Below are 18,855 nucleotides of genomic sequence, written 5' to 3' on the forward strand. Positions count from 1 at the left end.
TGTCGTTTTTTTTTTGTTTTTTTTTACATTTTTGCTTAACAGCTTGTGCAATAAAAAAGAGAACATATTATGGTACATAAATAATAAATAAAAAAGAAATATTTTGCACTTTATTTACAACTCATATTCCAAGAAATATAAATTAAACATTCCTTTAACTTACTAGCAACAAACTCCACAGAATAGTAAATCGCCAATCTCTGGCAATGATATGATGTCTCCATACTCATAAATAATACACTGTTCACTTTGGGCGGATGAACTTTTACTTTACATCTGACAGCCTTTGATCATAACTGTGTTTTTGAACCGCTTGATGCATAAGCAGCTGCCTCGCGGCTAATAACTTGCATATGCAGTGACTTATATTCAGACTGAGGCCGGAGACAACTGCAGATGATGTCAGTGCATCATCAGAAAGAAGAGCTACAAACCTCTTCGGATTAATGTATGTTCCTCCATCATCAAAATCACCCTTTCATATATTTTTTATCTAGCTTTTTCATCCTGGGACCGGGGTGGAGAAGCCTCTGAAAACAGCATTTAGACCATCATGGGACACTAAAACTCTCCATTGAAACCCAGACTAATGAAATTCGTTTTGAGTTAGCAGCTCTTTAAGGCAGAGTGACCCACCACACCTATCCAATGGTCGGGAAACTCCGGGATACATTAGGCCTTTAAATGAAGAACTGATTTAGAAAAACAGAAAGAAAATGGGTAAAGAAATTAGAATTTCAGTTCAGGTTTTCGAGCTGTGGTCAGGCAGGAACCTGGACGACACTGACTGGCCAATATCTGTTATAATAAGAGACCGATATTGGCAAAATTCTATACTGGTCTAACGCTACCTAAGACTCGTCCAAATCAAAGCATAGAGAGGGAAGGCGTAGAGAGAAAAGCGTCTCTGAGGGATCAAAGTGAACTTGGTTAGGGTCTTTCAAACATGAAGGTCTGATGTACTACTGCATACGACTGTTGTGAGGATCTGAGGGTGATGCGAGTTAGTAGAGACAGAGCAGTGGAAATGAGACAGACGTGACATCACTCGCCATTGAAGACCAATGGAAATCAAAATAGTCGAGATTCAGACTCGCTATGTGTACGTTCTCACTTTGACTCAATTGACCCTTCATGTTAAGATTTAGTTTCGTCTTCCCTGCTTCCCACTTTATGCGTTTTCGTGTATTTCCTGCAGTGTTCGCTCGAGTCGATGAGGAAGAGCACGAACCATTTACAAAAATAAAAGCGCGGTATTAAGCCACAGTCGAAGAAACCGTTCGAGAACAAAATGAAGTCAGGCAGAGATTGGGACATGTTGTAGCTGTACATACTACAAAGGTAAAGTGGAGACCACAGAGAAAAAAAATTCATATTTACATCGCGTCCCATCGCATCACATACAAGAGGTAATAGAAGAAAAATATTAACAAACGTTGGTGAGTTCTGTTTGCAAAAAAGTCTACTTTTTTTTTTTTTTTTTTTTTACATTTCTAGCACAAGACTGTACACCATCTTGTATTGAGAGAGGCAGTTTCCTATGGCGAAGCTAGACATAAGTACATATCATGCTGCACTAATATAGTGCAAAAATATGCCTGAAAAAACGGAGGGGGGGAGAGGCAGGCAAAAGTGATGGCGGCGCTGAGGCTCGTTACACTTTTGTACTCTGGTTTTAGCTTTTTCTTGGAAAACGGATCCAGTCCAGAACAACACAGAGCGGCTTCGATGGGGACAAAGAATGGCAAGCGTCCTTCACAGATGATCCCAGAAAAAAAAATAAAGATGACGACTTGAGATTTGCGCTTCTTGGAGCAAAAATCGTTGTGTTTTTCGGGCGACCCTCTCCGACAACCTTCGTTTTGACTTTACTGAGAGTAAATGGCAGAGAAGCAAAGGCAAGACTTCCATAAGAAGATAAAGAATTCATGAAGGCTCTTGTGAAACAAAGTATTCGAAAATGGAAATAAAAAAAAATTAAAAAAAAAAGAGGAAGGAAACTTCTAGGTGACCGATGGACATGGATTCAGTTTGGGTTCCTTTGTGTTTTTTTGCTCGTTGAGGTTGCTCTTTCCATTGAAATCAGTCTGTAATCTTCCCAGGGGGATGCGGATGTTGGTTGAGCCACGCCCGCTGGCAGCCTGACATCAAGGGGTTTCCGTGGTAACCCGTCTATCCCGCTGGTAGGATGACCGTGTGTAGGGTTAGCGCTGTTGGAACCAGGAGGACTTCTACATGTCGGCATCGCCATCGTAGGCCAGGGTCAGCGGCTTCAGTCTGTTGTTCATCTGTCGTCGCTGGGGTTTCTTTGGCTTTTTACTAGAGGGGGGGGGGGGGGAACAGAACATTGGAAGGATATTAGATTTGATTTGTAACTGTTTACCCTTAGATTTACTTTTTCCTATCAATACAACAAGCGCTATTGAAGCCGAGCTAGGATGTTTCCACAGTCCCGACTTGTCTGTTGCCTCATAGTTAAGAGTCCCATGCATCTCTGTGCTGAACGCCATGCACTTAGTAGTCAATATAGGCATGCGATCGATGGGTTTAGAACAAATGAACTAATGATCTTTCTTAACTTTGAATCTAAAAATATCAGTGATGCAAAATCCTCAACTTTTGACAGCTTTTCTATGGTAGGCGCAGAGGCTTGAGAGGACAGAGTTAAAGCAGCTTCAAGCCTTAAGCGATTCCCACTCACCTCAATGAAAACTACAGTATGACACACAGAAACAGTGCACACAGTTAGCAACATGACACAAACAAACTCAACAAATGTCTTAACAGATATCACATAAAATGAGAATGAAGGACTGTGACAGTATTGTAACACTATTTTGGGATAAATGATTCCATAGAGAAATGGGGCAGATGTGGATGAGATGTGGATGAAGTCGATCCTCAATCTGACCACTAGAGAGCAGCGTTGTCTAGAGGGAGGAAGCTACAGTGGTTGTCCATCACGGCACTGTACTTTAAACTCCTCTTCAGGATGATCACATGAAGAGTTTCATTCTAAAAATGAGATATCCATCATCTGGAAAAGTAAAAAAAAAAATCGCTACTCTGATGAAATGACTGCTGGTATTACAATAAATCTCCTGGAGAAATGGAGATAGAGTTTTGGAATGAAACTCATACCCAGCTACTGTAGCTACTGTCAGCCCACATCTGAACTAAAGTTTCACTACTGCCATTCTAGAGTAGGGTTAGACCGATATATGGACCTACTATAGTAGTAGTAGTCATAGCAACAATAGTAGTTGTAGCAGTAGTAGCAGTAGCAGTAGTAGTAGTATCAGTAGTAGTAGCAGTAGTAGTAGTAGTAGTATCAGTAGTAGTAGCAGTAGCAGTAGTAGTAGTAGCAATAGTAGCAGCAGTAGTAGTAGTAGCAGCAGTAGCAGCAGCAGTAGTAGTAGCAGTCGTAGTAGCAGCAGTAGTAGTAGCAGTAGTAGCAGTAGTAGTAGTAGCAGTAGTAGCAGTAGCAGTCATAGTAGTAGCAGCAGTAGTAGTAGCAGTAGTAGCAGTAGTAGTAGTAGCAGTAGTAGCAGTAGCAGTCATAGTAGTAGCAGCAGTAGTAGTAGCAGTAGTAGCAGTCGTAGTAGCAGCAGTAGTAGTAGCAGTAGTAGCAGTAGTAGTAGTAGCAGTAGCAGTAGCAGTAGTAGCAGTAGTAGTAGTAGCAGTAGCAGTAGTAGCAGTAGTAGTAGTAGCAGTAGCAGTAGCAGTAGTAGTAGTAGTAGTAGAAGGAGCAGTAGTAGTAGCTTCAATTCAAAGATATCAGCATTAGCCTTCAGAAACCCATATCGGTCGAACCCTAATTGAAGACTACACAGCTGCCCTGTCATCTGGTCTGGTCCATGAAAACTGGGCTGCTCACCTCCAGAGACTGATCCACTGAGCTGACTGGACAGGCACTTGGAAGGAGTTTGGGCACGTATGGCTGGAGTGCATGATAGGGGTTTGAGAGACCCTAAAGGCCACGGTAAGACCTTGACTAAGTGATGAGGGTTTCAAAATGATGCGGTGGGGGTGACGGGGGCGGCGGTGACTGCTGCTGCTGCGGTTGTTGTTGTTGTTGTTGTTGTTGTGGTGGCGGCGGTAGCTGTTGAAGCTGTGGTTCGTATTGCTGTTGTTGTGCGTCCTCTCGTTCTTTGAGCAGGGTTTGCCGCTGTAACTCCTCTTGCTCTAGTTTCTGGCAGTCGGGGCAGGTGTAAGGCACTGTGTCGCTGTCACGGTCCATCCAGTAAGTCCCATCTGGGGACGACTTGGGGCTCGACTTGCAGCAAAGGCAACAACCGCAAAAACTGACCGGCGAGGATGAGATGGGAGGGAAGGGAAAGGGAAAGAAAAAAAAAAAGAAATGAAGGGACAAATGATGCGGTAACTCAAAATAAAATGGAAAAATGAGGTGAATGAATGAACAAACGAATGAATGAATATAAGCAGTGATGTAGTGGAGCATAACCCCAGCTCAACTCAGTTTACTCACCTTTCATTTGTTCATGACATAAATTCATAGCATATATCATAGTAAGTAGTATCAAACTGATATAAGTTATATGAAGATAGGGTCGTTTAAGGAGAAGAAGTACCAATATAATTGATTTTGTTCATATTTCGGTTGTTTGCCTTATGATGATCACTGACTGAAGGTTTACCCTCCTTTGTCTACATCACTGAATATATACGTGAATGCTAACTAATGTGATGATAGAGAGGAAAAACATATACAGACAGTGAAGTACAGTAATAGTAACGTGTAAATAAGAGTTAGACAGGTATCTTACCATGCTAAGTAAGTCATGGAGACTATGAATACGAGTAGAACAAATGCTCCTGCTGCCACTCCATACACCCAAGTCTTCAGCTTGCCATCTAAGAGAGAGACATACAGAATTCTAGTTACTACAATGAGACAGTGTTGTATTTCCCTGTCTGAGCTGAAGGGGGCAGTAGAGTCCTATACACGACATGTGGCATCCATCCACATTTCTCTGCTCCCCTGCTGTGAGGAAACTATTGTTTGTGAATTCAGTGGATCATGAATCTTTCAAAGCGTTAACACAAAGGTACACAGATCAACAATATAAGCCCCTTCATCCCAGGTGTACAGCACGGTATCATTAAGGAAGTAAAGACGTCAGCTGTCACAAACGTGTTGCACTGCATCTATAAATATTTCAACATCTACAAATATGTTCTGACAGTGATAGTGCTAATGAGGACTTTTTTGTGTACATGGTTCCTCCACCTGCAGTTTTGATAAGTGAACAGCTAGTAACGCCCGTATCCAAATCAATATCTACATCTGTAAATTCAATACACCGTATTTAATAAAGGGAATATTTTTTTTTATAGTGCAGCCTCTCTGTACATATCATTGGTCTTCTGTAGGCCTATTGATGTGAATACAACACACATTTTACATGTATATATATGTATAAGCTGTAAATTCATGTAATTATTTTCTTCATACCCTTACAGAAAAAACACATGAATTTCCCATGTGATAACATGTTTTTCCACATAGAAAAACAAACCTGTTATCACATGCTATAACATCTGGAGCACCAGGAAATGTTCCAAAACCACACATTCCACATGTAAAACACATGAGGTCATGTGATTCATTTCATTATATATATATGTGTTTCACATGTGATTTTCCACTTATTTCATACTGCATATTTGATATTTTAGTATATTTTCATAATGTAAAATTTGTACAGATTTGTACAGAAATTTCATTTCCACTTCACATGTTCTAGTGTTGAAATTGTCTGTCACATTATGTTTAACCCCACTCCCATTTGCTCTATCCTTATTCATATTCTATTTTACCCACTGTTTCATCTCATCATGCATCATTGAGGAAGTAGAGATGTGTAACTGATTCAGCTGTCAGATATAGATAAGAATGGTGATGACACGGCAAAAAGGCCGCGCCTGCAAAGTGCTGTACAAGTGCGAAACCCTATTCAATTTCTATGAGCAAAAGAATAAATCAACATTTTCTGTGGTTGCTTTTTCTGTGTTCTAATAATTTATGTGAAATGTACTGGGTGTAAATAATTTGTCGTTACCTTTTCATGGTTCATGGTTCATGGCAAGATCATTAAAATGTTTTTTCTCGACGTGTCAAAATGCTGACGTACGTTTGCCAACTTGTTAGCATGTTAGCTTGTTGTGCCTTCCAGAAAATAAACATTTTAATGATAATTCAGTTGTTTGATAACCGTAAAAAAGGTAACAACAAATTATTTACACCATATACATTTCACACACGATTTTTTGTTTTGTCCATAGCAATAGAGCGGGGCATATCATATCATTTGAAATAGGGCTGAACGATTTAAAAAAAAAAATCTAATTGCGATTATTTTGACTGATATTGCAATTGCGATAAGATTTGCCATATTAGAGGAAATGATCATTTTTACATCATTATTCTCATTTTCATTGAAAAACGTATTAAAATGATTATGGTGTGATTTTTGCGGGGATCTGTACCAAACAAAGATGTTTTCTTAAGTCTGTAGAATATGATGTGTAGGCCAGGACATCTCTGCAGCACCACAATATTTCATTTAAAATGGTATTTTGACACACATTTCGCCTTTAACAAATATTGCGCCTCCTGTGATTTGAAAATTGCAGTAGGCCATATCGCGATTTCGATAAAATTTCAATTAATTGTTCAGCCCTAATTTGAAACCGTTCTTATCTCTGACAAACCGTGGTTGGAGTGCGTTACCTGGACTGAAGGGCTGCAGGAACCAGGTGCGCCCGGCCCGGCCCGGCGCGCTGGCTGCGGGCTGGGTGGGGTTGAAGGCCCTGATGGTCTTGACGTCGGCCTTGTTGTCGCCCGCCGTGGGGATCTCCAGCACCGGGATGACGGTGCACTGGTCCAGCAGGCCGTCGGACGTCATCACCTCGGTGTAGCCCTCCTCGCAGCCGCACACGCCCGCCTGACGGAGGAAGGAGGTCGTAAACGTCGTGTTTCTCGAAAATACAGACCGCATTTCCCATAAACCCCCACCCTGAAGAGGATCAACATGTTGGAATTGATTTGTCCATCTTCCTTTCACTCTTTCCACCGTCTGCTGCCAGAAACTCTGCAAGCTTTAGCTCGGTTTGCTCTGGAAGAACAGAACCTCTTCCTGTTTTGTGCCGTAAAGCAATCCAGCAGATTTCCCGCCAAATCTGACCTGGTGGCTCACAATGTAAAATGCAGTGTAGAGGCCGGTAGAGGCTGCCAGTCTTCTCAGTGATGGTCTTGTTTGTTTATGATGTTAAAATGATACTTGTAGCATCTTTTAAGAAATCACACAGCACCTTTGTCTAAGATACTGTTGTGTCTTTGCATAATCTCATCATCCCAGGGTTCCTACACATTTTCAGTTTAAAAAATCCCATACTTTTTCCAGACCTTGATTTGTTTTGAAGATTTTGTCTGGTGTTCAATATGATTTACGCAGATAGACATCTTGCCCCTGCTAACTAGGTCATATCACTGTATAGATGAAGATTGTTCTTACAGCGACAAATATCACAATATGTGAGATGATTGGCAGGGTATTTTTCCCAGACTCTATGTTCTTGACTGGATTTGATTTTGGTCTGTATTTGATATAATGCATGCTGACAGCGGCTGGGTAATAAGAGCGTCCCTCTATCTGAACATTATTCTTCACATCAACAAAAACTGTGGACTCAAAGTGGCTCTACAACAATATAAAAGCTAGAATTATGTGTGTATCGGACCTGAACTACAACATTTTCCATACTTTTCCAGACATTTTTTCAAATTCCCAAACTATTCAAGACCTGGAAATGATCAAATTCATTTTTAATACTTTCCCAGACTTTCCAGACCTGCGTAGGGACCCTGTCATCCAATCGGCTCTGTAACAGTGTGCTGGAGTGCCAGAATAGGGAAGTCTGATGCTGCTGTCTGATTTGTATTTGGGGGGGGAACCCGCCCCTCCTCCACAGCTCTCTCTCATCCCTCACTCTATTCATCACCCTGCAGGGGGTCCCCGATTCCCCCCGACAATCTCTGGAGGATAATCACCCTTAGAAATACCCACAATGCAAACAGTGGCTGCGCACGTCCGACGGCAGACAGTGCAGGAAGTGTGGGGGATCATTTGCATATCCTCAGCGGCAAACAAAAGAAAAGGTGCCGCCCTGCCCCGCTCACTGTGTTATCATTTCATTTACTGTACGTCTGGGTTTAATCCCCTGTGTGTGTGTGTGTATGTATTGGGGGGAGGAAGGGGGTGCTGTAATATTCATACATACACAGTATAAACATACCCGTGCTCCTCTCATCCCCACATCATTGCCCCCAGACATCTCTACTTTCCCTCTAGCAACCATATCACTGTGCAAATGACTGCAAAAAATAGTCATACTCATGCAAGCACACGCTAAAACAAACCCAAATCCTCCTCGGTTCTGTGTTATTTGCATGTATATGTGCATCGTGAAAACCTTATCCTGAAACACGTTTCTGCAAGATACAAGATACATTGACAAGAAACATCATGACTAAAAATATGCAGAAAAAAAATCACACCACAGAGCTGCTGTTGGTACACATTTGGGTTAGATTAATATATCAGTTGCTGATATATCGGGCTTTTTATCGGACAGGATGGATACATATTTATTGTAGAATTGAACTATACTACACTTGTGGTATTGTTAGTATCCTGGGACAGTTTTAGTGTTTAGTTTTAGGTCTAAATGCTGTTTCAGAGGCTTTTCCACCCCACCAAGAATACAATCCTGGGAAAAACACTGACTACTTTCACTTTTTCTGGCATGAAAATAGGCAAATTTAAAGAAAACTTAAAGCATATTGGCACAAAATAAGGGCTATTGTCTTCGTCAATCCCAAAATATCAATATCGACCTTCAAAAACCTATATGCACACACAAATTAAACAGGTATTTCAGCATTACTCAATTGGACATGTTGCTCCAATCAGAAAGCGGATTCCCGAGGTCTGACTGGTGGCACATTGACATTTCAGCCTGACAACTGTCTGGGCAAAACACTATTGATCATCCTCCTTCTCTCTCCAACTACCATTTTATTCACACGGAATCGAGTCTGACTGTACTAAAAACAAATGGCCTGAGAGCGAAGCCTAAGGACGACAAGACGCGGCTTCAAAGACAAGCGTGCTACATGGATATCTCCATGAAGTATTCTCTCATGACTGGGTAAGCACTGAATATTCCCTCTGCATTAAACGCTGCTGGAGAATGCATGAAAAGAGATAGAAAAGGAGCTTAAAGGGGAGTACCGCTTCATTTAAAAATTCACATATGTCATGATTATGGTCTAAGTCAATTTGTGAAGTCTGTCCCAAAGCTGGAAACCAGACGAACGAAGACTCAAACTTGTGACGTTCGGTTTCAAAAATTAAATGCGCTTTATTCTATAGTGGTGTTGTCAGTTCTGAACCACAAACTCTAACCCCCCTGGGCAGCCTTAGAGTCTCCTAGTCATATTCCTTATTCCCTTTTCTCTATGGAGCAGCTCCAGTCTTTGTATGTGATGGCATCACAAGTTTGAATCTTAGTTCTGGTTTGTGGCTTTGGAAGAGAGTTGTTCACAAATACTGATTGGACCAAAGAAGTACAGGGTGACCAAAGAGTCTAGGAGCAATCGAAATAAATAGTATCTGGATCAACAGCCGTCACTAATTCACTGATTTGGATGTGGGTTTGGATTTAAAACTTTTATAAACCGCTTTCCTGCAGGTAGCCACAAAATTGTGAGGATTCAAGTCAGTGGATTTGGAAGTCCACTGGACCCTCTCCCTCCTATTCATCGGTTATGAAGTGACACCCTGCGGTTATCCGAAAAGTGTGAAATCATAGGGATAAGTAACACCATATTTGTCTGTGAGGAAGTGAAGAGTGAGTGATTTCCCTATGATTACAGACTTTTTGGACACCCTGTACATAGGAATTCTTAGATCAAATGGTGTTCCACTTCAGTGCACTCGAGACTGGGCTATCTACAGTGCAGATAACAGCAAAAGTGTGTGTGTGTGTGTGTGGGGGGGGGGGGGATCTAATCAAAAATAGAATCTTAATTAAGCGTCTTCATTTTCCATGTTGCTGTATATTGGTGAAGTACATTAAAGAGCGCAGCAGATGTTCTCCACCCTGCGGTGCTTCAGTCCAGGTGTATTCAGCGAGGCTAATGGAGAGAACTTAACAACAGGCGGTGACACCCGGTGAGAGCGCGTGATTGTGCCGCTTTGTTCCCTGAATATTTTTATTCCCTTTGTTCTATTTTCTTAAAGAGTCCAGATGGACTGCCGTCGTCCCTGCGGGGAGTCCGGAGCCACTGTCTCACTCTGGCTCTCAGGTGAAGTAACACCCTCTCCGGCAGCCATATTGGAGGTCTACAGCTCTTGGGCAACAGTGGCTGAATAGGAATAGCTGGAATAGCTGATATGGAATAGCTGATAGCGTTTCAAAATATACAACTTGGCCATGGTTAATTGCTGCGCTGTTTTTGACTAGGAACTGATCATTTCATCCCTTGATTTTATGTTAAGAGAATGTCAGCTTGTTAGCTAGCTAGCCATAGTATCTGGTCAGCTAGCCATCACTGTCTTGTTGTTAACACATCTGATTAGCACACTAGCTAACGTATCTAGTAGTGTCTTGATTGACTGTCCATCTGACCATAATATAACTCATAATTCATTCACATGGGTGTTTGCCTTGTTCGAAGATCGGTCGAAAAGTTGTTTTGTAGTAAATTTGCTGGGAGCTTGAATTCAGTGCTTTATCCAGCACCTGGGCCCAAATTGGGTTGGATGTGTATACTTCAGCACTTCTACTTCTTTCACTGATAGTTGTCGCAAGTTAACATTAACATCAGTTGCTTTGCTAAATTAGCCTGCTGGCTAGTTAGTTTGTTAACTGAGCTGACTATCAACAACATGATCCCATAAAAAGTGGTGAAATGAGCACAAACTCTGAAACGCCATTTACGTGCTGTGGACACGAATTATGTGAAAATGACGTTCCTCTAACACAAATTGGATTCTGTGACAATAACACGAATTGGATTAGGTTTAGGTAACTAAAATAACTTGGTTAAGGCTTTGGTCATAGTTAAATAAGAAAAACCTTTACTAAAAATGTAAATTTGACCCATCCAACTGCGAAACCTCAATACCAGTGGTCCTCAAATCCTGTCCTCGGGATCCAGAGCACTAATCTACCAGGTAATTATTTGCGTTCACCTGTTGTCCAAGGTCTAAATCAGTCCCTGATTAGACCACTAGAATGAAAACTACCTGTCAGAATTGAGAACCAGCAGTACTCTGGATTTGAGGACTACTGCTCTATACCATATTAGTGATCTCTGCGTCCCAGACTCACCTCTGTGCACAGGGAACGTGGCTTGGTGCAAGGCGGGTCACACGATCGGTCAGACATCGGCTTGGCTGTCGCCGGACATCCCCCTGCAGGGTAAAGGTCAAAGGTCAAAGGTCAAGGGCTGATAGTGAGTTTACAATACAAGGAACCGGTGCCGGTGGTGTGACAAACGACAAAATCCTTTACTTTTTAAGAGTCTCCCCAAAAAACACACAAACGGGAATAGACATGTGGCCCAGATTCCTAGCTGCCTTTGTTCCGCTTCTCCAGTTTGTTGGGCTGGAGGCAACCAGGATTACAGCAGCTACACCTCTCTCCATCTCTATTCCTCTCTCTCTCTCTCTCTCTCTGAAAACAACACTCACTAAGATTCAGCTCATTACAATGATACTTACTGTGCGTTGTGATGCCGGAATAATTTGATAATTAGCTCAGTGTGAAAAGTACTAAAAATTCCGCTCAAATCCCCAGACGGATTCAGACACTTCTTTTTAATTCATGCTTTAGCAGACACACTGTAAGAAGACTCAGAGTATGTATGCATGCAGAACAGCTTTGATTAATACCAAGGTGGATGAATTTTTTACGCTTTATATGGTGCTGTACAACATTAAAACCTCTAAGTAAAAAGGCCTTTCTGAAAAAAGTTTTTTTTCTGTAAAAAACATTAAAAATAAGTCTTGCCCTGGCAACTTTTTAAGAGACATCCCGTGGGAGAATCCGATTGTCCTATCACTGCTATAGAATGCAGCGCCTAGAGGCAAAGGCAGGAGCTGTTTTCTCCTACTGCGCTTTCATTCTCACCGCACTACAGTAAATCAATACACATCTACAAGGATACTATTTACAGTAGAGGGGGAAAATAGACTGACCTACTATTTATGCCTCTCTTCCCACTACTTTCTATTAATTTTTACTATCACGGTCATGTCAGCAGCGGGGTTAGAGTTGTCGTTGAGAGTCGCCTTGGTAATCAGGTCCATCCAAGGTTGCATTGTGTAGTAGGAGGCAGACTATGTAGGGGAAGGTGTGGAATATTCCCACTGAGGATAAATGTAGACAGGGCAACTGACAATGATCCAGCCACCAGACATTTGCAGAAATGCATGTCTGCAAAAAAATGGTAATCTATCAGAGGTTCTTGAATATTTATTAGGTGGCATGCTCAGGGAGCAGAGCTAAGTTTGAATATGCATGAGGGGAAAGCTACGGCTTGTGGGGAAACATTTACAACAAGGAAATACACGCAGTCTGCCAATCATAGCTGCCTGAAGTACGGAACGCCATCTGGAGTATTGGATGCCATGACATTCATCGTTCGCTTATTAATAAACTCGTTGTTGCACGCTCACCTAACCTGGAAATATGGCGTGGCTCTAGGCCTGTACAAAGCAGGAGCTGTAAATAAAAGCAGATGCCGGGACAAATGGGATTCTTAGCGCCGAGAAATGACGGGACGATAACGACGCTCTCTGGAGATGGAGACCAGTGCGATTGGCGCCGAGCCTAAAGCTGATGTGTGATGGACGATGGGATTAAACTTGGACTGCGACACTGTTATGGATTAAAGCCTCATCTGCCTACAGCCTCCCGCTCCGTGCTGTCAGGGAATGCCTGGAGAGCAATCTGGAGAGACGGGGTTTTAAATAACCTCATCCACGTTATCACCCGGGCCATCCGCAGCACAAGAACCTAAGGAAGTGTAGCGGGATGTCGAGGCTGTGCGGTGGCAGCTTAGGGACTAATTTAGGTCACCCATGCATCCGTGCAGTTTATCATGGCTTGAGTTGAGAGGCAGGTACCGTGAGAGACAGTGCACTCAAGCTCAAGGGGCTAATGTGGGGTCTCGGAGGGTAAATATAGTACGTACGCTGTCGAGGAGCATTGAGAGGCTTGTCAAAGGCGTCGCGGCAGGGAGGCAGGTGGACCTATGAGTCAGGTCCATTAGGCTTACCTGTGACATTTAGTCCATCTGAGCGCTGACACCAGACCTGGCGGGATGAGCCTCTCCACGGTCCAGTATTCCACTTGTACTCAAAACACTGGCCCTCTGTAGGGAGAGGAATGGTCAAGAGTCCAGCTTATACTGTAGGCATGCGTTACCACATAGCCTGTACTGTATTTATGATAAGATGAAACTTCTTAGCCCTGTTTGGAAATTGAATTGATGCAGCAGCAAATAGTAATAGGATACAGGAAAGAACAATGGAATAGAAGCATTGACAGAACAAATGCCGGGTATTAAGCATAACACAGCAACTCTATAATGTATTAAGTATCACTCAACATAGTGTATGCTAAAGTGTTAGCATGAAGCCTACTATCACTCAACGTAGTTTATGCTAAAATGTTAGCATGGAGCCTACTATCACTCAACGTAGTTTATGCTAAAGTGTTAGCATGGAGCCTACTATGACTCAACGTAGTCTATGCTAAAATGTTAGCATGGAACCTACTATGACTCAACGTAGTCTATGCTAAAATGTTAGCATGGAACCTACTATCACTCAACATAGTTTATGCTAAAATGTTAGCATGGAACCTACTATCACTCAACAGTTTATGCTAAAATGTTAGCATGGAACCTGCCCATGCTCTCATCACGTAACAGTAAGTTGACCAATGGGACGATCTCCCTAAAACTCCTGTATTCCTTTAATATGTGCCTGTGAGTCTTATTTGGGCTCCCAGCAGGACTTTGTCAGACTGACCTGTGCATGGCCGGGCCTCCAGCTCCTGTTCCGGACACTGCAGCAGGTTCTCTGGTTCCTGAGCCACGACGGCTCTGGATCGGACCTGGACCGAGCCAAAACCCAGGTCGTCCCCGCTCACACAGCTCAGCTGGCACGGACTCCACACGGTCCAGTCCGTCAGATAGCACTCTCCTACAGAACACACAGAGTTCCACAGATGATTATTCCAGTTTCATCAAATTAAAATGACCTTGCTTGTGAGGTTAAATTTAAAGTTACTGCATTTTCAAAAATCCATAATTTTTCACGGGCAATTTCGGTCCATGCATCACAACTGGACCTGGTCTTGATTGGCTCCCCCTCACTAATTGCTAAATAATTGCTTTATCCTTCCAATCAGGCCAGTTGGCAGCAACTGTCATCCCCTTGGAAAGCCTCCAATCACCAGGTTTACTTCATTACCTCCGCCAAGGAGGTTATGTTTTCAGTGCCGTTTGTTTGTTTGTTTGTTTGTTTTTTTTTGTTTTTTTTGTCTGTTAGCAGGATTACGGAAAAACTACTGGCCCAATTTTCATGAAACTTGGTGGAAGGGTGTAGCATGGGCCAAGGAAGAACCCATTCAATTTTGGAGCGGATCCGGATCCGACTCACGAACAAACAATAATAGCACGAACCTTGGCGGAGGTCTGTGCTCTCCGAGTGCCCTTCTAGTTTGAATAGAGGAGCTGGTACTGTTGGCCAATCAGGGCCCAGTATTATAAGTGCTGTGCCTTAGTCTTCAAATTCATTTAGTAAATTCATTTTTTAACTAAACGAAATTGATTTGCAAATCATCACGAAGAACATTATTCCTATCTTGAGCAGTACAGTTGAAAATCTTTTTTTGGAAAACTTGGACCTTTAAAATCAATGCACTCATCCTAAGCTATCATATAAGGTTATATAGGCTATATATGAGGACATGTTTGATATGTATATCCATTCAAATGCCATTTTCACTCCGCACTCATTGGAAGTGAGTGGATTTGTTGGGGAAAGGTCAGAACCATACACTGAGATGCGATCAAAATGAAAGCCTCCTCTCAGACCTATTTTTCATTACTCTCCATCCGCCTAGAAGCACGACATTCTCAGCAAAGAGAACGTTCTCTATTAAATAGGTCAGACTGCTCCCATTGTAATGGCGAGGCTGATGTGAGCACATTTCTACATATTTAATTAATCATGAAGCCACCCATCCAAAAAAAGATCCGGCAATTACGAATAGGAGAGCAAAAACCGCAGTCTGATATTACGATAGATTTCCGGCTAGGTGGCTGGTCCGTGTTTTCAGAACTCAGACTGGGCAAGTGGAGGTGTGAGAGGAACTGTGTGCCCTCTTTCACCTTGTGGCCTCTGCTAAGCCAATTGACTTGATTATGGGCTCATTACGCCCACACAGTAGCCAAGTGGAGCAGGCTGGAGTAGTGAGCGTGAGTATGCACATACACACACGCAAATTGCAGCTGCTTTAACCAGTACCGCAATTTTACTTTTTCTTCAATGCACATGTCAAAATAAGACATTCGTGGGCTCTATTTTCGTGAATCAATGGTGCGTGGGATCATGGTGGGATTGGGAGAAATACATCAGCAGAAGGTGTGGTAGGGTTTGGTGTTAAAAGCAGTGCTTGAATTTGGTGATGGAGTGAATCCGCTACAAAAGCTTCTCCCTAAAGGAAACTGGTGTCCTTGTGTGGAAGGTGCAGATTTGCAAGGTAGTGAAGATACGGCACCTTCAATTAAATTAGCTTGGGAGGAGAAAACGCATTTGGTCACCGTGCTGCTCTGGTCCTAGGAGAACTGTTGCCCAATTGTCTCCACAATAAAAGCCCCGCAATGCGCCATCTCAAAAATAGAGCCCTCAATCTGTCACTCCGGAGAACAGGTGGTTGCATTTAGCAAACTTACTGCAGCTGAATGGCTTTCACAGAGGTACAGAAAACATGTATAATGCTTGCAAGACACATCCATCTTCAGATCTCTAAAACCCTCCTACATACTTCTTCTCTTCTCCCTCCCATCACCTGTTCACATTGGAGTGTTTCATTAGGCGATGCGCACGGGAGCCGTAGTCAAACAAATCAATCAATCAAGAATACTCTAAGTGCTGCTCAGACACTAAGTGCTTTGTTGTTGTGCAAGGCTGGATTCTTATTGGTAGTGAACACGAGTAGCATGTTCCTGCAATACCGGAGGCTGCGGTTTCAGGACCGCAGTGCTAGGACCGCATTTCTATTTCTACAAATTGCCCAACATGCAACTCTTAGCAGCCAAGTTGAATTGCAAGACAGAAAGTAGTAGTTGGGTGGAATGAACCTTTAAAACTATAAGTCGCTAGACAGAAAGTATTTGGGTGGAATAAACCTTTAAAACTATAAGTAGTTAAACAGAAAGTAGTATTTGGGTGGAATGAACCTTTAAAACTATAAGTACTTGGACAGAAAGTAGTATTTGGGTGGAATAAACCTTTAAAACTATAAGTACTTGGACAGAAAGTAGTATTTGGGTGGAATAAACCTTTGAAACTAAGTCGTTAGAAAGTAGTATTTGAGTGGAATAAACCTTTAAAACTATAAGTAGTTAGACAGAAAGTAGTATTTGGGTGGAATAAACCTTTAAAACTATAAGTACTTGGACAGAAAGTAGTATTTGGGTGGAATAAACCTTTAAAACTAAGTATTTGGACAGAAAGTAGTATTTGGGTGGAATAAACCTTTAAAACTAAGTATTTGGACAGAAAGTAGTATTTGGGTGTAATAAACCTTTAAAACTATAAGTACTTGGACAGAAAGTAGTATTTGGGTGGAATAAACCTTTGAAACTAAGTCGTTAGACAGAAAGTAGTATTTGGGTGGAATAAACCTTTAAAACTAAGTCGTTAGAAAGTAGTATTTGGGTGGAATAAACCTTTAAAACTAAGTAGTTAGACAGAAAGTAGTATTTGGGTGGAATAAACCTTTGAAACTAAGTCGTTAGAAAGTAGTATTTGGGTGGAATAAACCTTTAAAACTAAGTAGTTGGACAGAAAGTAGTATTTGAGTGGAATAAACCTTTAAAACTATAAGTCGTGCAAATCACAAAGAAAATCCACCAATCATACTTTCAGGTTTATGCAACAGCTGAACTATGCTATTAGCAACTTGAATAAATGTAATAAAATGATATTCTCAGATACTGTCAGCTCCCTACTGCAGACTACATACATGACATGACTGCTAACAGCTGATACAATGACACATGTATGTATGGGACTGCTGAAAACCACATTTGTCTTGAATGTCCTAGTCTCACTGTTTCATGAAGCAGTGGAGGGAATACAAGCATCAGTAAGTGGAAAAACAAACACTCATAAATATGTAATGCACTGCAAAAACTGACAGACTTGTTAAGTTATGTTACCTTGTATCCAGACTTATCAAGCTTAATTTAGGATTTTTTTTAGTAAAATCATCTTACTGCAATGGCAGATCATTTTACCGGTTTCAACAAATTTGCCTTTTTTTTTTCCAGGAGAGTGTAACTTGTTTCAGGACATTTACTCAGAGAACGTTTCTTGTTTCCAGATTTTCTTCATTGTTTTATGATGATTTCTTGAAAGAATTGTTGATTGTTATTAGATTTATAGATATATCCACTAATGATGGATTTTCTTCTATTACCCAGGTATTGAAGCCCTGTTTGTCTTCATCATCCCTATGTTTATGTATTTCACTTGTGAGATTCAATGTATTTCAATTGTGAGATTCAGTGTATTTCAATTGTGAGATTCAATGTATTTTTTCTATATTCATATTTTTTCTTAATTTTTTTTTTTCATATTTTCTATTTCTACTATTATATGATTGAATGTGGCTATGTAAATTTTGTTCTCTATTCTCTATATTCTTCTCTATTCTCTTGACTAAAAATATCACAAAATAGGCTTCATAGGCCTGGAAACAGCTTGTCATTTTTTACAGTGTGCAGATGATTGTATGTCAGAACTTTAGCTATAGACGACTCCCCATTCAAAGAGATAGGAGTGAACCCCGCTTTTCCTTTAAGGGGGGACTTTGACCCCCTGTCCCGCCCTGTCGCCCCCCACCCTTTGACTATTATTAGGGGTCACCTACCGGGACAGGGTACGGTGCATTCCTCCTGCAGGACGATCTGTCTGTCTCCGTCCACCGAGGGCTCCAGGTCGCCGCACAGCTCCTCGTCCACCAGGCTGCCCTCCCCCCGCCCCGACCCGTCCGACACGAAGCAGGACACGTTCCGGAAGCGCAGGCCTTCGCCGCACCTCGCCCCCTGGAAACGGGACAGAAAACAGGGGGGGGGTGGAGGGTCAAGCACACCTCTCTAAGTCAGTTCGTCTCCAACCCGGGCGGCAAATGCGATCGTACAGAGCCGGCTGCTGTGTACACAACATCCAGCTGTTAAGGGGGGTTCAGAGCCTTTTTTTTTTTTTTTTTTTTTTGAGCTTCTGTCAGCCCTTTGCCATTGATTTTTTTTTTTTTTGGGGGGGCGGGGGTTTGTAAGAAAACACAGCAACTAGCTTTGCGCTGTGGGCTGCTGATGAGCTGCTGCTCACTGTCAGGAAACACAGTCAGAGAGAGAGAGAGAGAGAGAGAGAAAACAACAACAAAAAAAAAAAAAAACGCCCCGAACAAAGGAGTGTGCCAGCCGTTGTCTTTCTCGGGAAGTCCAGCAGCATGTCAAAATAA

The 18,855-nt window shown here is 42.0% G+C and overlaps 1 protein-coding gene across 1 annotated transcript in view; it reads right to left on the reverse strand.

The window, feature by feature from the left end:
• Positions 1-2,231: 2,231 nt before the first annotated feature.
• LOC139638760 (thrombospondin type-1 domain-containing protein 7A-like) overlaps positions 2,232-18,855 on the reverse strand; it is a 53,421-nt gene continuing 36,797 nt past the window's right edge. The window contains exons 17-23 of the mRNA XM_071512786.1: positions 18,265-18,439; positions 14,130-14,303; positions 13,373-13,468; positions 11,422-11,504; positions 6,755-6,968; positions 4,788-4,875; positions 2,232-2,319 (exon numbers count right to left, since the gene is read on the reverse strand). Of these exons, the coding sequence (XP_071368887.1) occupies positions 2,232-2,319; positions 4,788-4,875; positions 6,755-6,968; positions 11,422-11,504; positions 13,373-13,468; positions 14,130-14,303; positions 18,265-18,439 (918 nt within the window). The remainder of the gene's footprint in view (positions 2,320-4,787; positions 4,876-6,754; positions 6,969-11,421; positions 11,505-13,372; positions 13,469-14,129; positions 14,304-18,264; positions 18,440-18,855) is intronic.

This window comes from Centroberyx affinis, unplaced genomic scaffold (assembly GCF_046629955.1).
Source record: "Centroberyx affinis isolate AG114_WGS23_722 - 3 ecotype Tasmania unplaced genomic scaffold, CSIRO-AGI_Caff_v1 ptg006527l_1, whole genome shotgun sequence".
NCBI classification, from domain to species: domain Eukaryota; kingdom Metazoa; phylum Chordata; class Actinopteri; order Beryciformes; family Berycidae; genus Centroberyx; species Centroberyx affinis.